The sequence below is a fragment of the Astatotilapia calliptera genome, chromosome 8 (assembly GCF_900246225.1).
Source record: "Astatotilapia calliptera chromosome 8, fAstCal1.2, whole genome shotgun sequence".
In the NCBI taxonomy this organism is placed as follows: Eukaryota; Metazoa; Chordata; class Actinopteri; order Cichliformes; family Cichlidae; genus Astatotilapia; species Astatotilapia calliptera.
In genome coordinates, this window is record NC_039309.1 from 13277483 (window position 1) to 13305413 (window position 27931).

At 40.5% G+C, this 27931-nt stretch overlaps 1 protein-coding gene across 5 annotated transcripts; it reads right to left on the reverse strand.

Moving 5' to 3' along the window:
- Window positions 1–2114: 2114 nt before the first annotated feature.
- Window positions 2115–27166, reverse strand: LOC113028437 (BRCA1 DNA repair associated). 5 transcript variants are annotated; one of them, XM_026178700.1, is made up of 21 exons: window positions 26967–27166; window positions 25906–25994; window positions 25723–25776; window positions 25560–25640; window positions 25390–25478; window positions 25264–25300; window positions 25048–25172; window positions 22230–24782; window positions 21976–22052; window positions 20528–20663; window positions 20069–20126; window positions 17295–17383; window positions 16837–17039; window positions 16659–16746; window positions 14333–14410; window positions 14119–14159; window positions 13488–13571; window positions 9564–9621; window positions 6660–6733; window positions 5823–5883; window positions 2115–2360 (listed from the first exon to the last, which is right to left on the reverse strand). In XM_026178700.1, exons 2-21 carry the CDS (start codon window positions 25977–25979, stop codon window positions 2266–2268), a joined length of 4155 nt encoding a protein of 1384 aa, XP_026034485.1. In that variant the 5' UTR covers window positions 25980–25994; window positions 26967–27166; the 3' UTR covers window positions 2115–2265. The 5 variants fall into 5 exon arrangements, with proteins under 5 accessions (XP_026034485.1, XP_026034484.1, XP_026034483.1 ...); XM_026178699.1 differs by having other exon boundaries at window positions 16837–17042; XM_026178698.1 differs by having other exon boundaries at window positions 17280–17383.
- Between the last annotated feature and the right edge of the window lie 765 nt (window positions 27167–27931).

A 27931-nucleotide genomic window follows, 5' to 3' on the forward strand; every position in this document is an offset into this window, starting at 1 on the left:
AAATCAACAGTTTATGCAGCTATTCAACTCCTTGAATTAAAGCTGAAAGTTTGCTTTTGATTTTCATCCTGAATGTTTAAGTCTAATTTGGTGGCCTACAGAGCTGAAATTATGTAAACTACATCAATGTGCCTGTATTTAATTTCATTCACCTTCTATTATGTTTACTACTTCTCTTGGTATTTCTCCCACATCCCAGGCAGCCTGAGATTTTTTTTACTAATATTTTAACAGCGCAAGCATATGTAACTTGTGTCCCCTGTCACTTATTGCTTTCCTCACACATCCTTGTTAAAGCATAGACGTACTGGTCCATAAGATGTTTGCCTCTGCACACCACCAGAGGGGATTTTAAATCCAGCAATTAAGAAGTGATTAAAGTCGGGACCTTCAACTTTAATTCAAGGGCTTTAACAAAAGTGTAGCATTCACTGTTACATTAGAGTCCCTGTTTTCAGAGGCTCAGAACTAATGAACAAACTAGTTACATGAAAAAGAACTGTTTTTAATAACGGGATGAATATTTTCTGAGCTCCGTCAGGCCTTTACAGCAGCCACCTTCACTTGTTGCTTGTTTGTGGGCCTCACTGTCTTCAGTTTTGCATTTAATAACTGAAAAGCTCTCTTTTGGGTTGAGTTCAGGTGGCTGACGTGACCAATTAAGAAGTTTCCATTTCTTTCCCTTCACAACCTCTTGGGTTTCTTTTGCAGCATGCTTTGGATCGTTAGACATTTGCTCTGTGAAGTGCAGGCTGATCAGCTTTGCAGCGTTTGGCTGAATCTGAGCCGAGAGTAGAGTCCTGTGCACTTTATAATTCATCCTGCTACTCCCAATAGCACTCACATGATCAATAAACACCAGTGACCCAGTTCTACTGGCAGAAATATATGCACATGCCATCACCTTGGCTCCATCATGTTTGACAGATGATCTGGTACGCTTCGAATCATCATCTTCCTCTTTTCCCTGCATACTTTTTTCATTCTGGTACAAGTTCACTTTTGTCATTAATCTGAAGGGTGTTTGTTGTTTTAAGATGTTTTCTGTCAGATCTCTCCTTCCTGTTCTTGAGTGTAAAGAGTGGTTTGCTCCTTGTTGTAAAGCCTTTCTATTAACATTCACAAATGTCTCTCTTGATTGAAGACTTTTACAACAACACGCCTACATGTTCAAAGTGTTCTTGACTTGGTTAGAAATTGCCAAAGAAAGAACTCCACAATAATGCACTTGAGTTGTCTTCTGTGGCTTTTCAGGCTTCTTGTTGTTGCTGAGTTGGTCAGTGTATTAATTCTTTTAAGAATGTACCAGATTATTGGTTTGGCACTCCTGAAGTTTTTGCCTCTCTGTGGTGGAGTTATGTCTTGTTTCTTTTAGCCCAGTGATGCCCTCCATCACTTGTAGTGGCATTTCTCTGGGCTTTCCGCATAAAATTACAGTGAAAAGTTTTTAAGAACTACATCGTTCAAAGTCCAACAACTTCAGGTATTCCGTATGCTTCATTTTTTCATGAACTAACGAGGGAGCAGGCCTCACCAGGTCATAAACTGCTCTTCAGTCCAATTAAAAATCCTCGAAAAACAGGGTACCATGTATAAAAACACCAAATTTTTGTAAGAAATGGAGAAGAAAGCAGGCTCATGAAGTCATCTGTGAAATGTTTGGTTTATACTTTTTTTCCTAAGCAATAAAATTTAATTAAAAGTTAACAAGTCAAGTTGGTGCGTCTATATTCCTTCACAAAACGCTGACACCACAGGAGTGAAGCGCAAAGCCGGCATCTATTTCCTTTAAATGCTTCGTCAGATTACTGTATCGTGGCAAATATTAGCACTTTAGTCTTTTTTATGTTAGTACCATTTTGGAGCAGCAAACTAAATATTTTAGACTGTTGATAAGATTTGAAAAGGAAAAGGAAACAAAATATTTCCTGCCCTTATCTGATCCAGCACAGTAAATCTTTTGTGCCATTTTATTCCCACAGCGGCTGTTCAATAATGCAGAACATGTTGCAGTTTGCAAACCATGTTCAGGAAACTGAACAGGCATTGTATAGTCCTCATAGACAGCACTGACATTTGTGCTTTAAAACCGGAAGAAAAACTCAATTCAGGCCTCTTTAGTCGAGTACTTTATATACATCATACAATGAGAGACACAGAAATATGTATAACAGGTGGATATTTTGGAAAAACAAAAAATGGAACAGTTAAATTCCCCATAAGAGGTCATAGTGAAGCCGTGGGAAGATCTCTGGGTTCCTTGGGTTATGTTCTGTAGCTGCTGTAATTTTGAAGGGTGTAGGTCGCAACTGTATCCAACAACCAACCACGGGTTACAACAGTAGCTTGTTTGGAAAGACCTGCAGAGAGGACAGATGTTAATGCCTTCTAAAGATAAAGTATTGAAAGTGTGAACACGCATGAAACAGGACATGAGTGCGGTGTAGGTGTAGGGTTAGAGCAGGTGAAATTCCAACAAAAAGCCTTTGAGGGCTTATAATGTCTCCAACTTTTACATCTGTATGATTAATGCTCTAATAACAGTAAGAGCTAACAGTTGAAGGAGAACCAGTATTCATATTTTAATGCATGAGGCTTGTATTACTCTACATTGTCTCCATTTTCAGCAAATGCCATGAAAAGATCTTCCTGCAGTGTAATAGTCCAGCTCTCAGGCCTTTCTGACTACCCTAGCTTTTCAGCGGCTAAGTCCCAAACCAGCTGCTACTGCTGAAAATATGGATCTAGAAAAACAAACAAACATGAATATATAATTTCATTTGTTGAAAGATGCCACATTCACTATTAGGAAAAAATAACACTGCATTTATCTGGGACTATTTTCAGCTGGGGAATAATTGTTAAGCTTTTATGAGGGGATGATGATGCACTTATTTGTGTGTAGCTCAAGTTTTTAATTGTATCCACGATATGTAAGGGGTTAGGTTCCAGCACACAAACCCTAACAGCTGTAGTCCTTTAGTGAAAGCATACACTTAGCGACCACCCTATTAGATACATCTTGCTAGTACTGAGTTACCTTCAGTTTTTTGCTCTCGGCTGACAGGAATTGCACTTGGTGCGGTCTTCTGCTTCTGTAGACTATCTGGTTCAAAGTTTTACACGATCAAAGATGCTCTTCTGCACACTTTGATTACAACCAGTTTGGCCATTCTCCTATGATCTGATATCAACAGGGGATTTTTCTCCAAAGACTGGACATTTTCTGTTTTTTTAACCATTCTCTGTAATTCCCAGAAATGGCGTGTGGGAAACTTCCAGTAGATCTGGGACTAACAACTCTGCCGCATTCAAAATCCCTTAAAATAACCCCCGCTCCCCAACCCTCAATTCTGATTCTCAGAAATCCGACAAAACAAAATAACAGTCCTTAAGTCAGTGTTCTGTACTTACATCTCCAGATAAGGTCTTTTATAACACATATCTATAAATGCTGCCTTTACACCCATGAATTATAAAGGATGGGTGACTGAGAAAGGCAGTGATTTCAATCAGTGGAGCCCAAGCAGAGGATAGCAGACGATACATAGCGGTGAACGAGTGGAGGAACTGCTCGTTTACCTGCTCTATAGGTGCCAGAGGACATGGAAGAGAAAAAGCTACATTAAATATGTAGCAGTGCAAATTAGGATGCTATGAGGAGGGAAACGAGGTGTTACTTGCTCCCCTTCTCTTTCAAACTGTCAGCTCTCCTCATGCAACATCAGCCCCTCTGTTCTGTGGCCAATTTGTTTTGACATTCCCCACGCTGCAATCTGAAATTTACTCTTGGCCATTTCTCTGCTGCTCGACTCCCTTCACACATGCTTCCCTGAAAAGTCACTCTCCTCGCTCTTGTTGGGGACCTGTCTCATTTTGGTTGGCAGCATCTGCCATTTTCACCGTTCTGTCGCTCTCCAATTGGTCCTTACGGAAAAAATGCATTCGAAACCGCGCACTGATGGACAGACAGGTGCGCTGACATGCACAGCAGCCCCGGATGTCTGTGCTTGTGGGGAATATTCGTTCATTACAGTCAGTTTAGATACAAAACCTCACCCTTAGATAATCTCATACCCAGTCATCAATGTAATAAATTGATTTAAATTCAAAATTTATTTGGGAGACTGAATAGGATAGCATCGCTGTTAAAATGAAGATATTTTGGGGGTGGCAAACCTGCAGTAAGATCCACCACCATGCGGGTACACAAAAAAAGTTTTTAAAAGCTGCAAAATTCCCCCAAACTGAGCTTTTCAGCAGGGCATGAGGATGCTTAAGACCAGAACTGTGTGAGAGACTAACAGTGCAACAAGCAATGGGTCCGTATTAGGATACTATATCCACGTAAATTAAACTAAAGCTTTTTGAAAGTATGAAACTTCTTTTACAGTGTAACGTGCATCATTCAGAGAGCTAATGTGTTTTTGCTTGTGACGACACCAACTATTTCCTCCTGTAGTGGGTGTCATTTACTCTGTCTCTGTGGTGCTTTCATGGGTTATTTTTAAAGCCTAACCCTTTTGGCGATCATTAGTAATGTAACAAGATAATAAATAGACCTTAGTAATGTGTACTGGCTAGCACTGGCTAACTAGACATCATCACCCTTTGTGTCTCTACAATCAGATTAAATCTTTAGTTAATATTCGGTTAACTGAATAAAATACTTTTATTTTGAAACAAACAAAAGCTCACTGGTAAAATCTACTGTAACTCGGTCACAATAGATTATAAGTAATCAACAAGCAGCCGGTTCCCAAATGATTGCCTTACACTTTTTCACATCGGCAGTCAATTTCGAGTAGCGGCAACCAACTGGTTGCCCGTTTTCAATCACAAGCCAATTATATAGGTCGTTTAGTGCAAGGAAATATGTTTCCTACAACTTCAGATTGATTGATGAAGCTTTGCAAACAACTGCTATTTCATTTTTCTTTTCTTTTTTTTCTTTTTTTTCTTTTAAATGCAGCTAGATTGCCATCATGTTGTAATCCATCAGAGTCAATTTGCCCTGATGAACCAAACTCATCTGTGATATGTCTGGAATGGGACTCAGTTCCACTGGTTTCCATCAGTCCGGCTGCAACTACATCACTAATTTCTGATCAAAACGAAGTAACGCAGGTGGACTGTGAATGTAAGCAGCTATTGTGAATATAGCCGTTTCACACCCATTTCAAACCCAACAAGCTCTTTGCACACTGTTGTAATACACTGCAGAGACTAAATCATCAGCTAAATTAACTGGAATGCTAAATACTAGTTACAGAGAAAAGCCAACTTTCAATAAATCTATAAATAAAACTTTGTAATAATTAAGAACATTAAGAAAAAGAAAAATGTCTGTCTCCTTTTCTTTTTAGCATTTGAGCATAATATTAAAAAACAAAAACAACTGACTCCTTGGCACAAACTCATTTTGTAATGAAAAATCTTTTCCATCCATTATTTGCCTACAAAATGTGTCATCACTTGGTGTCACTTCTTTGTTGCACCATATCAAGGCTTATGAAATCTCATCTTATATAATAACACAAAACTATATTAGTACACTGTGTGTCACACACAATTCTTGTCTGTCTCTGTAGTAGCCCGAACCCCTCGGTGAGGCTGTGTATGAATATGTAACCCCTGTTACGGGGTCAGTCTAATCTCTGTCTTCACGACCTCTGCGTGTGGAAGCATGTAATAGACTATTTGCTTGTGAGAGAGACAGAAATAAGCCAATTAGGTTAAAATAAAGTGAGTTATGATCAGATATTAAAAAAATAAATTAATTAAAAGGTGAAAATTTATTTTTATTTCTAGCCAAGACTCACTGTTGTAAGTTGAAGATGATGACTCTGGTTTAGGCTGTACAATGACGAGCTGCCGGGACTTCTGCGGAACAAAAGGAGTAGAAAAAAACAACAATTTCTCATCATAAAACGAAGCACAAATAGAACAAACAGTTTAGTACTTACAATCAGTCAAAATGTTAAAGCGCAGTATTTTTATCCTTGCCTGTCGATCGATCTTGTCTGGAACTTTCTAAATGACTCACGGCTGATTAAGCAGCGACTGTGATTACTGCATCTCTGACTGTCAGTAATAATAAATGTTGCCTTTTTAACCATAATTAGTGTCACGTCTGCTGAACAATTCAGCATTAATGTGTCATTTTCAAAAATGAAATTAAACCCAGGAGACAAATAAGAGGCACTAATGCAGCTTTGTGAGACAAAGAGTTGCTCTGGGAGGCATCTGCTTTACCGAATGCTGCCTGACTTGTACCCGTAATGGAGCGCATCGCGGGGATCGTAAGTGAAACAGAGACATTAACGCTGAAATTTCATATACAGGAATTTTTTGCCTTCTCCCTCCCCTCACCCCGAACCAGTCGTGGCAGATGGCTGCCCCTTTCCTGAGCCTGGTTCTGTTGGAGGTTTCTTCCTGTTAAAAGGGAGTTTTTCCTTCCCACTTTTGCCAAGTGCTTGCAGACAGGGTTTTTTCTCTATTATTGTAGCATCTTACCTTACAGTATAAAGTGTAAGTCATCCTAGATCTAGTTTTAAACCAATCTTAAGATACATTTTGAAGTAAGAGAGGAAAGCATGAATTTAGAACAGCAGTGGCTCTTTGTGGAGTTTATAAGTTGAGCGGCTGGACACTCTTACCTGTTTACCATCGAGTAGAAGTGGATCTTTCACTACAGCAGCTCCACAGAGCTCCACCATCCACTCCATTTTATCTGTCGGAAACACATGAAAATGTCTATTTCAGGAAAATAAAAGATGATCAGATCTGCTTTTACTGCCTCTAACCCCAAGGGGACACACAGCAGACCCATTTCAAGCTAAGCTTTACTTTGATCAGATGGACAAACACAGGTCAGAGATTCACTCGCTGCTCCAGATTCATTTGTGCAGTTCACTCGGTCAACACACATTTAACTTCATTCAGAAAACTGTGTTTATATTCCAGCAGCTCACAGGAAATACCACAAGTGCCATCAAAAAGATAAATCAACAACTCATCTTCCTGGGTACGTTCATTCATGTCAGGAAAACACTGATGAGCGTCTTCTGCGAGCTCTAGATAACATCAATATGTATCAACCCGAGTGGTTAAATAATGCATGAAATCCCAGAAGAAAACAGCTCCGTGTTTGTGCCATGTTAAAAAAAAGAAAAGAAAGTCTTTTAAACGACTCACGCTAGCTAGCAGATGTCAACCCATTAGCAAAGCTTCATCGATCCAGCAAGCAGCGGGGAGGATGCGGCAGGAGCACTTTTAGAGCCCCAGGAAGAAGGAAAATGAAGAATGCTGCCTTCAGGGGTTTTAAGCAACGAGGACCCCCCCTGAGACCTTCAACCATGATCTCTCTCTCTCTCCATTCAACCATGTTGAAAGGGAAGAGCCAAGAATTATGCTGTATGAAGGGCAACCGAACTGCTTATAAGCTTGTGTTGGGAGGTCATAAACAGTTTAAATCCTTGGCACCAAAGTTATAAACCTCTTACAGAAACTGCAAGAGCATTCTGGAAAAGGAGTCTTGCAGACGACTTTGTCCATGGTTGGAAGCTCATTTCCACTTTCTGTTCAGAAATAATTTCCAGACTCCATAGCAACTGCTGTGCAATGTGACAAAACCACACCAAAAACATCTCACACGACTCCTAAGTACGTATTCAACCCACCCACACGCTGGAATCACTTGTCATTGTTCTCCAGTGCCGAAATGACAGAGGTTAAAAACAGCACAGGTTTCAAGCTATTCTCAGTGTCAGTCAAAAGCTGTGTGAGCTACTTTAACTGTCCCTCTCCTTATTGTCTTCTTTCTCCCGTGTGTCTATCAGAGTCTTGCAGGACGGAGGCATCAATAAGATGGAATAAGGGCGGTCGAGAACAGTATTTCTTGATTGAGAAAGCAACATTGCAAACAGCAAGATGGAAACAATGCAATAAAACACCACCTGAGGTTTTCAGACAACTATAAAAAAAGAAAGTTTTAAAATCTTTGTTTTTGCAGCCAGTAATTTGAGGCACCATGTGGGTGTTGCTTGCCCTGTGGTGTTTTAGAGCTTTGTTCCTGAATCAACTGGAAACAGAAAATAGAAATAGAAAAGTGGAGATGACAGTTAAAGTTTGCATAAATTTGAATGTGCAAAAGAAAAAAAAAAAAAAAGATGCAGGTTCATTGCACAATGAAAATTCAAAGCAGAGTCAAAGTGTTTGTGTGTGTTTTTTCTATCCAGGTATGTTTTTACTGCATTGGCAGTGTGTTTAGGATCACTGTCATACTTAAAAATGAAGTACCGTATTTTTCGGAACATAAGGAGCACCGGGTTATAAGGAGCACTGTCGATGAACGGGTCTGTTTTCATACATAAGGTGCACTGGATTATAAGCGAAACAAAACAGAACTTTACTCAACTCATTCTTCTTGCTTCCTCCACTTCTGTACCATTGACTCGTTAATGTTGAATTCTATCACAGCTGCTCTATTCCCATGTTGTTGCAGTATATTAATGACCAACTTCGTATTGTGGATGAATTAACTCAGTTGTTCTCCTGACTGAAGTTTGGTCCGTTTACAGCATCCTGCCATGCGATTGCATTTGTCCCTAACCATCAGGAACCCTCACGTTAACTTTTATCGAGGGGAAAAAAGTTAGCGTTCATCCTCCAGCTTCACTGTGTTTATGTTATGCTAACACAGCTGCGTTGCTTGCGATCACGTAACACATCATTATATACCAGCTAGCCCAACTTCAGTAACCCTACAAACGTCACAGCTGTTTATTTTTTTGTCTTTATTTATGTTGGAAGTGACAGCAGAGCTGTACGTTTGAATTTTTTTCAGAAATCTCTCAGTCAGAACATGCTATATCATGTTTAGGTGGAAACTAGAGAGCTAACTTCCTGCTAATTTCTAACTCCATTAAATTGAATACATTCTGTTATCATGGGTGCCTGGATGTTAAACTTAATTGTTACACCTGGTAAAGATCATTTTATTAAAGATGAAAGAATTTAGACAGTTTTTAACTCTGTGATGCCGCAGTGTTTGTTTGACTTTGGGACCTGAAGAGGACGGAGTTTTGGACCCAGATTACTTTGAGTCCGCAAGGCTCCTGACTACGGTAAACGTAATGCTCCGACAATCCATCAAGCGGTGCGGCTTCGTAGCTTACCGAAGTCGTACTAAAACATTTTTGACAGATTTTTGAGCGCCCTGTGCGACATAAAATTGGTTCAAGGTCAGTAAGCAGAATTCATACATAAGGCGCACTGTCGATTTTGGAGAAAATTAAAGGATTGCAGAAGTGGAAGTGCGGAAAATACGGCCCCAAACCATCACAAAGCCTCCACCGTGCTCTTTGGCAGCAACTAATGAGGAGTGGTTTGACACTTCTGCACAGTACTGTGCTTTTTGGCCACTCTGGAGCATCTCTAACAGTGTTAGAGATATATATCATAACACTGCCTGGTTTGCATGTTCAATTTTAACCCTAAATTTACTGCAGTACACAATAAGCTTTCTTTCTGGAGATCTTATGTCACATCATGTTTCTTACCTGCAGTCATGTCTGTAAAAGGCCCCTGGAAGCAGATGCTGAAGCCCTTCATGAGCAGCTGAAAACAAAAGGAAGACTTAAAAGAAGGATAAAAAAGCTGCTTTAAAATATTTTCAAAAATATGTAGAGTAAAGCAAGTAAAGAGGACATTTACTCAGTGGATTTAACCTTCAAACAATGCTCAACAACACTGGATGAGAGCAGCCAACACTGCTATTACCATTACAGCTGAGTGTGTTTCTGAACTCTTCACCTGTGTAAAGGGTTACAGTGGTAGAGCTGAAACACCTCTCCAAGCATATCCTGCAATTTACAACATCTATTCCTCACTTACTGGGTAAAATAAAGCCTTGAGACCTCGTTGATTTTTTGCCCTCACTGTAATACAGTAAATGAAGTGATGAGTAAAAGAGAACCGTGCAAATAAAGCTACCGTCACCGAGGTAATATCACACTTAAAGGAGGCAAAGAAAAACGAGAGGCTCGACACCAGGGACGCTGTTTTATCACACTCAGGGTCAATAGGCTTGCTTGAAATGGGAATGTAAACTTGTTTCTTTGAACTATGATAACCACTGAAAGGAAACTCATGACACGGCCTCATCTACAGCGTGTGGCAGGATGGAAGTGTTTGAAAGATAAATGTCCGAGCGACAGGGGAGAGAAATACTCATTTCTCACGCTTCCCTGTACGTCCATAATCATCATTAGCCAGAGGTGCTCGGTGAGATGAAAAAGTGTTTCTGTTACAGATTTTTAATTTAGACAACAGCTAATGTCCTTCAGGAGGTATTAGAGTGTGATAACAAGCACACACAGGCACACACACTCACGCAGTTTCTTTGACTGATTTCCAGAGCGTTCTGGTGACAGACTCCCCGACTCTCCATTTCATCTGTTAGTCCGTTTGTCACACTAGTTGCAGGTGACAGAAAGTGAATATGAACGGGACAATCTGCCTGGCTCCATCAAATTGCCGGCACAGTGCACATGCCACTTAAATAAGCCTGAAATTACTAGCTAATTCAATTAGCAGAGGTTCTTCAAAGGCAGTGATACGGCCAACATGACATCTAGCCATTTCTAATTTCCCCCCTCAGTGGCAACAGTAGTGGTCCTGCTGGCCTTACACCAAGGGGAAAATTACAATTAGCTCCTCACAACAGGGTCTGAGCTAAGAGGCTGGTGCAACACGAGGAAACAAGTTCAAGTGCTGCTTGTAATTGGGCCATTTTATTTTATTTTCCTCTCTGAATCACAGACTATTCTTTGTGGACTAACACTGTGCTTTTAAAAAAATACGAGCAGTGGTAACTGTCGATAACAGCAGGAATTAATGCGCCGATTTGCTGTTTTTGCTTTGTTTTCCTAAATAATTGTTGTGTTCTAAAACAAATTTGCTTCATCCAGTCAACATGTTGACATGCTGTAAAATCTCTATAAGCTACAGTAAAACAGACTGACAGAATGGAAAGGCATTGGTGGGCTAATGAACTGAACAGATGAAGAAGATGTGCATCTTCGTGGATATATAACTAATGAAGCTTTGAGTATTTTAAAGGCAGATTTAGGGAGGAGCAATATAAATGTGGCAGAGCCACGAATCCTGTGGTGCAGGATGAAGGTATAGCTTAGATTTTCAATGCTATGTAGATGATACCCAGCTTTATTTATCCATGAAGCCAGAATGCAGTGTGTCTTAAAGACATAAAAGCCTGATGACCTCTAAGTTTGTGCTTTCAAATTCAGATAAAACGGAGGTTATTGTACATCGTCCCTAAAAATCGTAGTAATCTGGTATCTTTACCTTTTCTAGACAGCATTATTGACCTCCAGTAACACTGTGAGGAAACTCAGAGTCTTTTTTAACAATGATATGTCCTTCAGTGTGCACCTTAAACAAATATGCAGAACTGGTTACTTGCATTTGTGCAAACATTAGAAAATAGAAATAGGGGAGGAGAGAACTCAGTAGGTAGTGTTTGCCCCATGATCGGAAGGTCGGGGGTTCAACTCCACCGAATAGCTCCCCTGAGGTACCCCTGAGCAAGGTACTGTCCCTACACACTGCTCCCCGGGCGCTGGATTGGTGGCTGCCCACTGCTTCACTGAGTGAATCTGTTAAATGCAGAGAGAAATTTCCCTACAGGCGATTAATAAAGTATACAAAAAAAAAAAAAATACTGTCCCAGTTTGATGCTGAAAGACGTAATTCATGCATTTATTACTTCTAGGCTGAACTACTGTAACTCATTATAATCGGGCTGTCCTAAAAGCTCCCCAAAGACTCTTTAGTTGTTCCAAAATGCATCAGCTAGAGACTAACAGGGACTAGAAAGACAGCACCCATCTTATCTTGCAGACCTCATAGTACTGCATTACCCCAAGAGAGCACTTCGCTCTCAGACTGCTGGTTTACGTGTGGGTCCTAGGATATTAAAAAGTAGAATGGGAGGCAGAGCTTTAAGGCTTCAGGCCCCTCTTCTGTGGAACCAGCTCCCAGTTTGTTTGGGAGACAGACGGCATCTCTACTTTTAAGATTAGCCTTAAAACTTGGATTTTTAATAAAGATTACAGTTAGTGCTGAATCAGGTGACCCTTAGTTAAACTGCACTAAGTCTAAGCTGCTGCGGGACTTCTTATCACGTACTGTTTCTTCTTCTTTTTCTTATTCACTCAGAGAAATACCAATTCAATCTCTGGTTCTCTTCCATAGTGTGTCTCCCTCCCCTCACCGTAACTGGATCACAGCAGGTGGCTGCTCCTCCCAGAGCCTGGCTCTGCTGGATAATTTTTCCTGTTAAAAGGGAGTTTTTTCTTCCCACTGTTTCCAAGTGGGATTCACAGGGAATCATCCGATTGTTGGGTTTATTGCTCTATTCTTGTAGGTTCTTTACCTCAGAATATAAAGCGACTTGAGGTGATTTTGTGCTATACAAATCAAACTGAATTGAATGCATTGCAGTTTCAGTGAGCATGCAAATTATAATATCCAATAATTATACAGGTAATATGATATAATGATCATCCAAAAATAATCTACAACTAAAAAAATCCTGTGGAGCTATAAGGCTATGTTGTTAACAATCAAGCACACATAGTAAAAAGCTATTGTGCCATTCATCAATACCATTTCTCCTCAAAAGTAACAATAATGCAAAGCCACATACTTGACCCTACCTGAAATCTTTGTTATGCACCTCTTTAACTGTACCTTTTGTAGCTGTACCGCTCTTATCAAAGTTTCAGAGTACTTTTAGATTTTCTTTTAAGCCTCAAGCTAAAACATCCGTTTTAAAGCTATAATATTAATTTTATGTGGCATAGGACTGCACAATTAACTGAATTTTAATCTTAATCAAGATTTTAGCTTTCCACAATTAAATCAAGACGATCGACTGATATTGCTCCATCAATCGAATGCAAAGCACCGCCAGATCACTGCCTGATGATGTGGCTGCATATGCCAGTCACAGCTGTTCCCCTGGAGACTAAGGTTTTCTGGATAGAAAGTAGCACTATATTAAAAGACTGCTTTACAACACATAATAGTCCATTAAAACTAAATACGGATGTCTGGCACAGCTGAAACGAAGAGCTTGTCCCTCAAAGCAGATCATTGTGTGGAAACACTCCAAACACAGCAAATGACAAATAATATGCAAGAACTGCTGGACGAGGATGCCTGCACTGCAAAGGAGCACAACTCACTGACTCAAGCCCCTGAAAACGCACCAAACAGTATAACAAATGTATGAATATTCATATTGTTGTCTTTTGTATTGAATTGTAAATAACTGGAGATGAGTTATTATTGTTTGTTGACAATCCATACCACACTTGATCTATGAAGCTTTATGATCAATTTCTATTTTTATTATATGAGTATATTTATCAGTCCCCTTCAGTTAATAAAGCACTCACATTACTGTCTTCAGTGGTCCGAGCTCTTGAGGGGCCCTGGTGGTTGGGCCCATTCACCACATCCCCTCTCACCTCAAACGGACTCTGGTTAAGAAGAAAGCAAAAAGACTCAAATAGGCAAACATGAAGCTCACAGTTAGCGTAAAAATTTTCGGCTCGGTTATTTTCTATTTTCATTTTCGTTTTAAAAACAGCCTAAGTGATTATTCAATCTCAGGACTGAATTTAAACACAGAGTCTGTTAAGAGTAATTAATTTCTTCCCAGAGTCAGGTATGCTCTTATGAGTACACTGAGCATTCTTCAATGTGACAGCAATCAACTTTTAATCGTAAAGAGTGCATTTCTGTGTTCATGATATAATGCTTTTTTTTTTTTCTTCTTAAAACTGCCCCAGTGATGGATAAAATAACTTGAAATACCGATACTAAATGTAGCCTGGCTGGATTACACTGGCCTATCACAGAAGCAGACTTGCTAAAACAAATGGATGGCTAATCATTTATGGTGGTATATCACAGCAAGCCACAGCCAGAGATTCATCATGTGGCCTTAATTCAACATCGGGACAAACACAGATGTGACTGTAAGCCACTGCTGCGCTGATTCAACGAGCACGCGGGCGAGCGTACCTCATCTAAGACTTTCTTTTGTTTGAAGCACTCAGAAATCCCTACAGAGAGAAAAAAAAGAGCAAAAGATTGCGAGCTTATTATCTGACACACAAAAACTTTACTGTGTAAAACACCCTTTTATTCCAGCCTACCTTTTCATGCCATGCTGTTTTTTACATTTAAATTTAGACTAATTACTCTTTACTTATTAGTTAAGTTAAGTTATACTTACACTGGAAACTCAACACCCACTTCCTGCCTGCAATTCCCAGGAAGTATTTCAGTGTGCGCTCACATACCAGCTGTTCATCTGGCAGAGAGAGAAAAAGAGCAGACGCATGAAAGGAAATGCAAAATACGAGAGCTCTTTCATGAGGTGATTGTACAAATACACCTTATACACTGTAAAATTGACCAAGTATCTTTTAAGGCCTACAAGTCACAAACTTGCTAAGTGTGAGTCCATGGAGCTATACGAGGGGCTAGAGATGCTCAGCTGGCTCCTTACTACCAACTGAGCATCCTTTGAATACCATGGCCTACCTGAGCCTTGCTGACATGTCCATATCTATCCATCTTCTGATGGCTGTTTCTAGCTGTATAATGTGCCATGTATCAAAGCTTAAATAATCTCACAGTGGTTCCTTGAACATGGCAGTTCACTGTGATCAAAAGCCCCCCCCACACTAACTAGATTGTAATCAAATAAAGCAATATGGCATGTGATGAAATGGGAGATTCACATCATACATGTGCTGCCAACCAATCTAACCCATGAAGAGTTCAGGCAGTTAAGAAGACAGAAGGAGGTTGAATGAAGAACCAGCGAGTTGTACCTAATAAATTGACCAGTGAGTATAAAGGTTATTATATGTTATTAAGGTTATTAACCGTCTGAGCTCTTGGACGCAACGCTAAAAGGTTTCTGTTGCAAAACAAAGGACAATATATGGTTATAACTTCTGCTCACTCTTGCCAGAAATTACTTTTTTAATATGTTATCATTTGCAGTATTATCATTATTACATTTAAATTTAATATGGAAATCCTGGTAAAGTGTTGTAAACAAAGTATAGTCATTCTTTTTCATTAAAAAATAAGATTAACTGATGGCCTATAGTTGCAGTCACACAAGACTTATTATCTCAAAGCAAATGTAATCAGTAGCAGTGTTGCAGTGCAACTCAATAGACTTACAACACTTTGCGTTCCAAGTTATGAGTTATTTAGCTACTTTTTAATAAGCAATCAGTTAATTCTAACATTTTTCTCCTTTCCTCTGTTCTTTCTGTTGCCACAAAAAGGATAAAGCCTGATGCAATCCAGCTGCTCTCCAACTAGTGTCAGTTACCATGTGGCTCTGCTCACGAGATTTGCAAGGAGCCATTTATTCTAATATTTCAGATTTACGAGTGAAAAGGACAAGAACAACACCACAGTGAAATTCAAATTGCGTCTGGGTGATAATAAGTCAATAAGTCTTTCAGGCTCACAAAGAGCTCACTTCAAGTTTGAAGTAGCACTTTCAAGCTAAGAGCATCTTCACAACAGCTCCAAAACATCAACAGTTAGGTTTTAGTTCAGCGGAGTCTGGTTAAGTGGCGAGACGAGATGCTCCCAGTCTGAACTGGGAACGAGGTAAAGTCAGTGTACTCAGAGGTAGATTCACAGTAGACTGCACACACAGTACAACTGAAATTCACAACCTAACATGTGCAAAATGACTTAAACACGTTTCTTTCCCCAGTCGAGAATAATATTATATAATTGCTATTAAATGGCATAAATCGGGAGACCTAACAACAAGAGGAAGCCAAGACAGATCAGAAGTCAGATGGTCTAACAGGTGAGTCAATACAATCGTGTCAGTGCATGCACAGGAAAAAATGTCCAACTCTGGCTCATTCTGATGATTTAAAGGAAATCAATCTTCATCTTTTCTTCTCTTTTCAAATCCGTGAAAGAGGCAGACAGAAACTTTTTAATCCAGGTAAGAGTCAAAAATGCCCATTACTGCCAGTTCTTCTGAGAAATGCATTTTAAAGGCTTTAAACTTATTTTCTACTAATGGCAGTAATATGAGACCTCCTGCTCCTTTCCCAAAATTTAACCATAAAGATCAAGAGGCCTACGATTCCTATTTTTAGTTGCCCAGGAAACCGCTGCAATTAAAAGAAAGAAAAACAAGAAAAAAAAGGAGGACTTCTTAAAATGTGACAGTTAATATGGTGCTTTGGAGACAGCGAGCTTTGAAATTAAAAATAATCTATCAGAGAGGGTAATTAGCAACTAGCGGATAAATGGAGGAGAGAGTGTGTGGGGTGGAGAGAAACAGAGAGCTTATCTCCGAGGAGCGCTTTAAAAGACGCACGAAACAAGCTGTAACTACACGTAGAAAGAAAATGTCCTTTTCTAATTGCAAATGTTCTTTTAGAAAAAAAACACAAGAGCTAGAAACAACTAAAGTACTAAAGGATTTAATTGCTCTGTTGCCTATCAAGCCAATTTGTCCAGTGGCTCCCTTTGACTCTAAAAGGAGAGCATGTGACTGTACTTACCTGTACGCATGATGACATGAGTCACTTCTGGTGTTACCTGGGAAACCACACGGGCACCAACTCTCTTGGCAAACTTTTTCACCATAATCTGTTGGCAACAGCGTCATATCAGTTTATTTATTCTAAAACTGACTAAGTTTAAAAAGCAAACAAACTGACTGATTGTCTAAAAGGTCACCTGCTCATTTGGGCCCAATCCTGATGACACAAGCACCAGCTTAGCTTTGCATGCGTCTTTTGGAGGGCTGTTATTTTCTTTGTCTTCTTGCCCATCGGACAGAGAACTGCTGTCCTTCTGAGTCTTAGCTGCTGAAGTTGAAGAAGGTGTTTTGGAGACTCCAGTGCCTTTGACACCGACCCCTTTATGCGCAGACTTCTGCGCTGCTGGAGAGAAAAAACATAGGACACACAGTCACCTGACCTGACCCATTCCTCTTTCACCACTTTTGGTGATCCTTCATCAGAGATTAACCTTATCAACCACAGTCAGGCTAAATCAAACCGACTCAAAAAAAAACTGCAGTAATGTCAAATTGCTCCTTTATGTTCATGTGGTATTAAATGTGCAAATAGAATAATGAAGCTATCTGAAAAAACATGTTTCTACAGTTCACTTCATACCCATCTGTGTGTCACCTTCAGGCTCTGACGGGTTGGGTTCGGGAACACCTTTGCAATCAGATGGTTCTGGGTTTAGGTTCGGTCCCGCTTCTGGAACAGCTTTCCTGCAAAACAGATGTGTCTGTAAGCTTGGCATGCATTGGTTTTAACTTTACATTTCCTGGATTTTTGACCTGCATGTACAGACTGTGCAAAGGTTCTTTGTATTTCACTTCCAAAGAGCCAGATTCCATTCTAATATTTTAAGTGGTCTTCAGCAGTACTTTTCCAGACTTTCTAAAGGTCTATGAACATTTTTCTTTGGACCCTGGTTGCTATTTTTTCCATTCATTTTGCATTTGGTTTTTGTATCCAGTTGCGTATCCAGAAGATAATTGTTACACAATGTTGGATCTGTGGATCCCTGCATATTTGGGATGCACCGATTGTGAAAGTTTTGATTTCACAATCGGTGCGTCACAGAAGGTGTAACAAATTGTTACATTTGAAATTGTTACAAATTCAAATGTAACAGAAGGTGATTGTGTAACAAATTGTTGCACAATCACCTTCTGAATTTGTACAGTTCTTCCCCATAAAACTGTATTTCCATGTGAGTTTTCGTATGTTTCAATAAATCACTGCACTTTTTCCCCATCTCCTATAATATAATACACATGCTACATATACACATATAAAGAAATTATAAAACTTTTGCACAAAACTGAATTAGTACCACAGGTCTCGAGTGCCTGTTCCCCTTTGAATAACACTCCAGTTCTAATTCCTAGCAACACTTTAAGTTTGCAGAGCGGGGCTGGGACAAAATATCAATATTTTCCTCATGTGATGAGACTATGATGGCAGCAAACATCAGTATTTTTATTAAAGCATGCAGGCGCTCTAAATGGATACCCAAGCCCATTTAAATGACCAGAGTCACTATTCATGTCTGCTGATGGTGAATCTTACCAAATGAATCAGGACAAAAATAAATAAATAAAAGAGCTAATGGGAGGGAAATGGTGAGAAGCGGGGCAGAGCTAAGTAACAGAACTGACATATCATTAAAACTGAACTCTTCTCCTTCAGTTAAACAGATATTGTGATATTTCATAGATGACTGCCTTGCAATGTATTGAGCAGAGCACTATATCATGCATGATGCATTAGAATATCATCAGTTATCATCAGGATTCCCAACTCTACTGCACGCTACAGCGTAAATGTTGATCCAGGACTTGACAAAGAAAGAAAGTTGATATCAGTGACACATTCTTATATAATTTTCGGCAGAGGTATGCTTTTATTCTCCAAAATGAATAAAGTTGGTAAAGTTTCCTTTCTTTGTTTTCTTTTGGGTTTATTTCTTCACTCAAAGTCTCTGGCAGAGTGCCTGCGTTTAAATTACCTGCACCAGCTCACTGAAAACTTAGACTGCAGTGCCAAATAATCTTTCCAATTTCACTACTGCAGTTCTGGAATATGTGCTTTTTCATTTAGAACTTGTATAACCAAACCCCTCTGTGTTCTCATCCGCCATTTCTCCCACTCTCTCGCCCAAAGGACAGCACGTAGAACTCTGGGAGGCGAGAGGTTGTATGTGTGTGTCTGTGTGCGCAATCAGTCGCAAGAGATAAATTACTGTGGCGATGCAAGTTTCCCGCTAAGTGCTCTAAATGACATATAAGATGCAGTCAGTAATGACTTTTTTATTCTCCACAGCATAAGCAGATTCTGGGTTCATTAGTGAGATTATCTGCCTGTCCTCTTGAGATGCATCACCCTCTGAGAACCACCAACACACACGTACACGTGCCCGCACACACACACTCGCCAAATTTCTCCTTCAGTTACAGACTGAAAGAGGCCAATTACATGCTACTTACTCCAGTTATTGTACTGGCTAATATAGATGTATTGAAATATGGCTCCTTTTAAAATCTATAAACAATATGTAGAACCCTCTAAGGAAAGACTGCAGCGCGGTGAGGCGGGCGTATTTAATTACTGAAGTCAGGTTTGAGTTCGAAGATTGTCACATGACTGGAGGCCAACATTAGGCGAGGTGATTGGTTAATTAGGCTGCTGAGCAAGCAAAGAAAACCTTCTGATGTTATGACTCATAATTCCTCCTGTGTCTTTCACAGACAGTGTTTTATTTATTTATTTATCTATCTATCTAGTTATCCTTTTTCACTTGCCAGCAAAAAGTTACAGGAGCTGCTCAGACACAAAGAGACGTCAAAATGTTGCTTTAACGTTAACTTATAACACAAAGGTACTTACACTCACACAAATGACTGGTATAAAATCAGACCGTCTAAAGCCTCGGCTGTTTTTAATCACCAGGTGAATACAACGGATTAAGACACCAGGAACTCAGGAAAACAAACAGTTAACATGTGGAACTGGTTTCTAACTTTCTAAGAGTCATTTAGCTGTGATATTATCTGTTCCTCTAATCATTTCCTGTATTTCCTGTAAAGACGGACTTAATGTCTTTCAGCTTTCATGAGGTCATGGTGGACAGGGGTTAAAATAGTGTTTATTTGTGGTTTTTGCATCATGTCTATTATTTCAAGGAATAAGTTTAAGGGGTTTTTTTTTTCCATAGGTAAAAGAAACTGAGCAAAATAAATCAGAAACACTGACTTTTTCAATGCTATTGGGACTTATCTTACGACTTTTTGCCGATCTGTTTGTTTAGATCGAGGAGATCTTGTGAGGAGGGAGTAAAACTGATTGTGGGTATAGATATTTCTATGCAGCAGCACTGAGCAAGTCTATTTTTACAATCCTTTACTTGCCTGTCTGCGGCGTGCCCTGCGTCCTGGTCACGAGGAAGCTGTCTGTGAGCGTCTGGGCCTGCAAACACAATATTTATATTACATTTTATGACTTTCAATACTTCAAAAGACAGAAAAAAAGACTTTGTTTCGGGCATACTTCAAATTTTTGTGTTCATTCAGTTTCAATTTATCTACAGAATATTTCCTTTACAAATTGTCCAGCATGTTTTGGCCAATAAACGTCAGAAAAATTGTGAAAAATGCCCATCTTCATCTTACCAAACCTCAAATATATTTAGTTTACTACCAGGGGAAACTGACTCAGTCTTCATATGTATTTGCCTTTTGAGAGTCTGGAATTAATCAGTTTTGGATATTTTTCCTTCAGATGCTGTAAACACATAATTATCTACTCATCTTTTTTGTGAACTAATCTTTTCATCTCTGAAAATAAGCATCTGCTTATTATCTTCTTACCCATGTCTCTGGTGCTCTGATGGGTTTGTGGGGGGATTTCTTTGGAAGGACTGCTCTCTTTCTCCTGAAGCACCTCTGAGACCAGGGCCATCAGCTTCTCCAGCCTCACCAGCTCCTTCTGCATTTCTATCTTTTGCTAAAAAAGAAAAAAAAAAAAAAGGGGGGGGGGGAGAGAGATAAAGCATATCAGCTCATAATTACAATTAAGTGACGCACAGAGTGGTAATAAGAAGACAACAGAAATCTGCAATGCAGCATTTTACTGCATGAAATAAAGGGACACATGCTGGCGGCATATTTGACGTATTGCACTGATGCATGAAAAGAAGTGACAACTGTCAGTCAGTGACGAGGGACCCACGCGCAGTCATTCACATCAATTAAAGGGCATTGGTGGCTTTTGAGCCAGTGATCATCTATTGACTGTCAAATGTTTTCATGAAGAAGCTCAAAAAGCAAAAGAGAAAGCAGGTGATGGAAGCTTTTACCACCAGGCCCCGTTTCCAACAGCGTCACTACGCTGTGCTTTTGTTATTTTAATTTCCTCCTGTGAGTTTACACAGCAAGTACATTGATTATGTAAAAAAGACGCACTGCTAAACAACAGAAAAGCTCTGTATCCTCTGATTTGCGTAATCCTGAGCCCCCCCCCCTTCTAAACCCCAGGGCGTCAAACTTGAACTCCCCAGTCAAATCCAGTCGACAGATAAAAGTGAGAGTGCTGGAAGATGGATGGGGTAGAAAACAAGAATCATCTTCTAGGCGGCATTTCCTCTAACGTAAATGAAATGCAATTTAGAAAGCTGCTGAGGGGGACATTTTTCACTGAGCGAGGTAGTCTGTCATCCAGGCGGCTGACAGTTCGGTGCGGGGAAAATGTGGTGGCTGCCCTCTATGGGACGTAACGTGAAGGTGCATCGCTGAAAGCACAACGAAGCCAGGTAAATGCTGAGCAAGCGGAAGAGATTAGAGTGTTTAAAATAATGTCAAATCTCATTTTGATGAGAATCACAAGTTTCACATACTTTTCTTTTTAACATCTGGCACATTCATGCAGATATATATGAAACCAGTGAAAGGAATGCAATGTAAATATTGTATATGTACCAAACAGTTTACATGATCGGTTTGGTTTTCGTGTTCGTTTAGTTGTTAGTCAAAAAAATGAACTGACCGGCAAGAAATTTCTACCAGAGGTGGAGCGTGGCTCAACTTAGAAGTCAACGTGTAGAGCTGATGTGGATCCAGATCTACAGCTCCACTTTTTGGGAGGACTTTCTTTTAATTTCCATTGTGACACACAGCAAAACTGCTTTTTTAACCAGATCTTCACAAAGTGTTTTTGATGTCTTAAACAAGAAGAAACTATAAGAACATAATCGAGATCCAGATCTCCTTCATGCATCCTGTGGAGAGAATTTTAAGATATTCTGGCCCTGCTCGTTTACCTGTGTAACAAGGACTTCGCTTGAAAACTGTGACGATTCTATGGTAACACTGGTGTCATTTACTGGAACGTCACCTGCTGGGAGAGAATAGGAGCTTTTTCACATCTTATAATGGAAAGATGTTTAACTTCTTGAAGCAGGAAACCACACAGCAAGCACTCACACACGTGCATTGGCTTATAGGCTACTTTGATGCAAGCATGAAAAAAAATAAAACTTCAAAAAACTATTTCAGTTAAAGAGAATCGTCTTACATTCTTCTGGCGTGCCGAACAAGTCCACAGATGCTTGACTGGAATCAACGCAGTCGGGGCTGGGGCATGCAGGTGGTAACCGATCTGCTGCATCAGCTGTTCCCTCGCATCTGTCGTCTTCACCGGAGTCGCTCCGATTCTGAGCGGAAGGACGAGCTGATGTTCCAAAGATTTGTGTCAGAGTGGGTAATTCTTCTTTGGATCCACTGCTATCGGACTCGGATGAAGGCTCCAGTCTCTGAGCCTTTCTCTTCCTCCTCGGTTTCCTATTGATGGAGGAGTTGATGCTGACCTCTCCACTACCGTTGCTGTTAATCTCTGCTTTGTGGATAGTTTGGACCGGTGACGCGATAAGGTCATCAGGGGTCAAAGAAGACTCTGGAACTCCCCTATGTTCAGCTGTGTTGACTGAGGAACACTTTAAAGTGGCAGGTGCGTCATCTTTTATCCCCTTCACATCCTCACAGTCAGCCCGACTCTCTGTGTTTTGAGAGGCTTCCTTTAGCTCGTCACATTCAACGGCTGTGAAGCGGAGACCAGAATCTACGACCTGAGGGACCACAGAAAGAGGAGGACTTTCTGCACCACGTTTTGCCTCCTTGTTAGGACTCAGTCCACTGCTAGGACTACTCCTGAAGCGACCTGAACAGTTTTGTTCAGAGATCAAGGCTTCCACTGCTGCCGGATCCCGTTTCTCAGAAACAGTTATTCTCGGCTGGACCGGTGAGTTGGAAGGAGAGATGAAATCATAAGAGGACTTGCTGGAGTCTCCTAAAGCCTTTTCTGCAGATTCAACACCAGAACAATCTTCATGTTTCTTCTCTGGTTCTTTGATGGCGTCTTTGTCTGAACCGCGGCTGCTTTTCACGTCTGGACTTCCAAGATAGAAAGATTTCCTTTTAGTTGCTTTGAAGCTCTTGAGAAGTTGCTCCGTGTCGAGCTCACTGTCGTTCCTGTCCTCCTCGTTTTCTGTTTCGGTACATTTAGTTTTACAAACTGAGGCCTGTGACTGAATACTGTTTTGATTGTCACTTTCAAGCGTTGGCCCTACCACGGCTGCATCATCTAGCTGAGCAGAGCCTGAGGCAGCATTTAACTCTTTAACAGCTTCTGTTGGCCTCAGATTCGATGTTCTCTCAGCACACTCTATGTTTTCAATCTCTCCTATGTCTTCATTATAAACACATCCATTTTTTTTAGCTGACTTTACCACCTTATTTACATCATCAAGCGCTTCGCCATTAGCATGTTCCGGCTGCTTTGCCACACTGCTGTTTCCTTCAGTTGCCTTAGCTTTCTCGCTCACCTGCTTGTGACCCTCCTGGACTTCCTCAGCAAACAGCTGAAGTCTTCTGCTTCTCCTACTGCTCTTAACGACAGGAGTTACTTGGTCCTCGCTGCTAGGGTAATTCTCAATTTGAACCTGAACTTCTTCTGCTCTCATTCTAATAACAGGGGTGGTTTCCCCATTCTGAACTCCAACGAGGACAAGGGGTTTCGGCACTCTGGAGGGCTTGCCTTTTTCGGATCTTGTGTTTCTACCTTTCCTTTTGTCAGTTTTCTTTTGCTCACCACCCTCTGATTTTGCCCGAGCTTGCTCTTGTAAGTCGCTGTCTACCTGTTGCAAAACATTGCACGTCCTTTTCCTCGTCTTCCTCCCCAGTTGTTGTTCTACATTATCAGGCACAACACTGGAAACGTCATCTCTGCCTCTGTTTTGGTGACTTTCTGGAAAGTTGTTGAACTCGTCCACATGCATGCCTGTATCAATTTCTGTCCCGATCTCCATCTGTTCTGCTGATTTACAAATGCCACTGCCATCATTTATTTCTTCTGTCATTTGCTGCTCACCCTCCACGTTACTTTTGTTTATTTTTGCAAAAGAAGCAAAACCGTTTTCCTCTCTAACACTGGAAGCATCTTCACTCTTCAATATTTCTTCAGCTATCGATGGCTCTGTAAAAACTTTAAGCGGAGGAGAGACGTTCCTGTTCACTCTTCGTCTGTAGACAGCCCCAAACACCTGCTCTTCGAGGGCTTTGGCCCGCCCTTCTTTCTTCGGATTCAGTTCACTGTTGCATTGCCTGATATCTATTGTCGAAGCGGAGGAACAGCTGTCAGAGTCATCAGAGTTTTCATCTGGTTTTTCTAACTCAAGACTTCCTTCAGCTGGAACTTTCATGAGCCACTCTGCAACCTTCTCTAAACTTTTCTTACGCTTATGGTCAAGGATCTTGTCGGGCACCACATCTTTTTTCTGCTTCTTCCTAGAGGACTTTCTTTGGGATTGGTCTTCGTTTTCATCTGGAATGAATGATGAATAAAGGGAGGCATTCTCCCGGCTCCTTTTGCCTCTATTCCTACGCGTTTTTGAAGTATTCGCCACAACGTCTGACATTTCAGCTTTCACTGGTTCCCCGTTGTCTGTGGGGCTGGACATTTTCTTGTCAGACGTTAGTGGAGCATCACCAAGCCCGCTATCCAGAGCTTCATTTTCTGTCGTCAAAGGAGCGGAATCTTCAAGCCCCATGAGTCTTGCAAATCCATTCCGGGCTGTTACAGAAAAAAAAAAAAACAGTATAAGAAAATCAGGTTCATTCGCAAGCTTTGATTAAGTCATATTCACTTCACATCCATCTCTTTACTCTGTCCTCTGTAAGGACTTTACACATATTTTTTTTCCCAACCCAAAGAAAAAGGTGGTAGAAATGCTGATATCACACTGTGGGCAGCAAATATACACCTTAGTAGTGTATGTTACACCAAAGCACTGGCAGTAATGTGAGTAATATGACAATTGATTTGAGGAAGATTTCACCTGCAATAGTTGAGGAGTGGGATTCTGGAAGATCACCAAAGAGTGCATTTTGTTCATTGTCAATGTCAGTGCCACATTCATCTCCAGATGTCAGAGCTCCTTTAGTAGTTTCTGCACCTGTGACACTGGATAGAAGAAAATACGCAACGCTGTATCTGAGCAGACTGAGTCAATAAATGACCGTTACTTTGAAAAATAAATCTTAATTGTTCCAACCCTGCACATCGCCCTTGCTGGGATGTTCCAGTGAAGTCTGAAAATGTATAGATGTAATGTTAACAGGTGACATAATGCAAGCCAATTCCATGACATCATTTTAGAAAGTCTGTGATATAACCTTACAGTTTGTGCCAGTGTCATGCTCATATGCTTGGATCATGTCCTGCAAACCAGCGACAAGTTTCTGAAACCCAGGGCTCTCCTGTAAGCTCCTGTAAGCAGAAAAACAATTACAATGAGCTTTCACGTATTATAATACATGTTAAACCATCTGCATATATATTCTGTCCAACCTTTTGGTGACTGTGCTTTTACACACGGGGCAGTTGGCTTTGTTTTGTTTGGATTTGTCCAAAAGTTTCATCATGCAAAATCTGGTAGAAAAAGAGAGCTAAAGTCATAAGCATGAAGCCTGTGCATATTTAACAGAAGCTTTTCAGTTAAGAAGACACTTACTTGCAGAATTGATGGTCACACTTAGTAGATACCGGAGCAGTCATTAAATCCAAGCTATAGACAAAAGAACACCTACGTGAAAAAAACAATCTAAATCTTGTAAAAAAATAAATAAATACTACAAAAGCAGAAGAATGATTTTATATATTATTAACACAGGCTCTTATTCTAAATAATGCTCACCAAATGGGACACTGCAGAGTCTCCCAAAGCGCCGAAATCCCTTTCTTGACATCTGAGACTTTTGGGGTTTTCATGGTGATTCTAAAAGACTAAGAGATAAAAATCTGTGTACACATTACTGTGATCAGCATCTATAACACATTAATATCAAGGTCAGTTGTATCTATCCCTGTGTCAGAGAGGCATTCTCGTGCAGGGTATACCCTGCTGCTCGCCCTGTGGCAGCTGGGATGGGCCCCAGACCCCGCCACGAATGGATGGATGGCACAATGAGCAAGTCAGAGATGTACTGGGAGGTAATGAAGTAGCTTCAGTACTGGGGTAGCACGTTCAAGCTTCTATGCATGTGCAAGGAATTTGTCTGAGTCATTCTGAATGAGATGAAGTCCAAAGAGTTCTACCGATGACTCGGATGGTCCTGCAAATAAAATCCAACCTGCTTGGCATGAATGCATGGAGCCTACCTTTACAACCTATTGTTGACTGAATGTTTAACTATTCATTGCGTGTACTTTGCTCACTGTACACACAGCATGCACTGTTAGCTTGGCAGATATCTGGACAATAGGAGGATAGATTCGGTTATGTTGCAGAAAATCATGTTGTCTGAGACGCGATGTTTTATTTGTACTGGGCTCAGTGGAAACCGCACAACTATTTTCTCATCAATTGAATAAGTTATTATATAAATGGCACAAGTGCTTCAATTATACACAAAAAGTAGTCTGCCTGCTGATATTAAAGCATCATTACGTTGAAAACAGCGACCACGCAATGAAGCGGCATTGTGAAGTCAGTCAAAAGCCACTGATTACATATATTGGCAACTTTATAAAACACCGTTTAATGTTCGTACACGGTCGCTTAAAGTAGTTAAATCTCGACATCAGGCTGGCTAGCTGTCTCTGTTTTGGGGGTGTAACTTACATAACTAGCTCTGTTCTGAAACTTCTGAGACTCGGACAATCGACAAAAACACCCCGACAGACTAACATCTCATAAGAAGAAACAGATCGCGCAAGTAAATAACTGTACATATTCATAAATATTCCTAAAACTACCTGTTTTCTTGCAGTTTGGAGCCTCCAACATGAGAATCATCCGCTTCAGTTTTCCCGCAACTACCGTCTTCTTCTGCTTTGATTGAAAAGATGTTTTGTATTTAATGTAACAGCGCCCCCTATTTGACTGGAGAGTAAACCACACAAACGCACACAGCTGTGTTTCACAGTTTTCCAGACTCCTGGACTGTTGGGACAGTATCATAGCTGGACTGGCCATCGGGCATACCGGGCATTGGCCCGGTGGGCCGCTGGCGATTTTTTGTTTTTATGGGCCGATGGATTTTTTTTTTTTTAGGAAGGGTATATATAATGAAAGGTGTTGGATTGGCCAATTGGTCATGATCGACTCTGGGCTGGACCAATTACAGCCGAGGAGGCTGGATGCACCCTCCCCCTTGTTTAGCAATCACGTGATTTTCGCGCATTGCATGCCGGGAACTCGTGGCAAAACAATCCAAGTACCGCATCAAATGCAAGCGTTTGCAGCACCGCAAAACGTTCATTCTCCGGTTCCAATACCTTCTTGTTTTTTCTTTGCCGCACAAAAAAGGAATGTACAAAACAAAAGGAGAACAATGCCGGTCCATACAAAGACAGACTCGACGAAAAGACAAAGAAAAATACGAGGAAAAAATCAAAGGAGTGAAAGGGTCAGACCCTTAGGAGCACCCAGAGTGGACAAAAGACGTCAGCGTGCTGCTCAACTTTCACCACGCTCAAATTTATAATTATAAGGTTCTTGGAGTGAGTGCATACACTCGTGAAGTTTAGTAACTTCAGATCACTGCAACAAGCCCAGGTACAGTTTACCGACAGATGGGTGCAGGACCTTGAAATGCACCGTGTAGAACGAAAGACCATCGTACATATCATAAGTTTACCAGTCTCACAAATCGTCCTCATAAATACACATTCGTTAACTGTTTATTAATAGGACCTTTGAGCTCAACGGTAATTAAGTA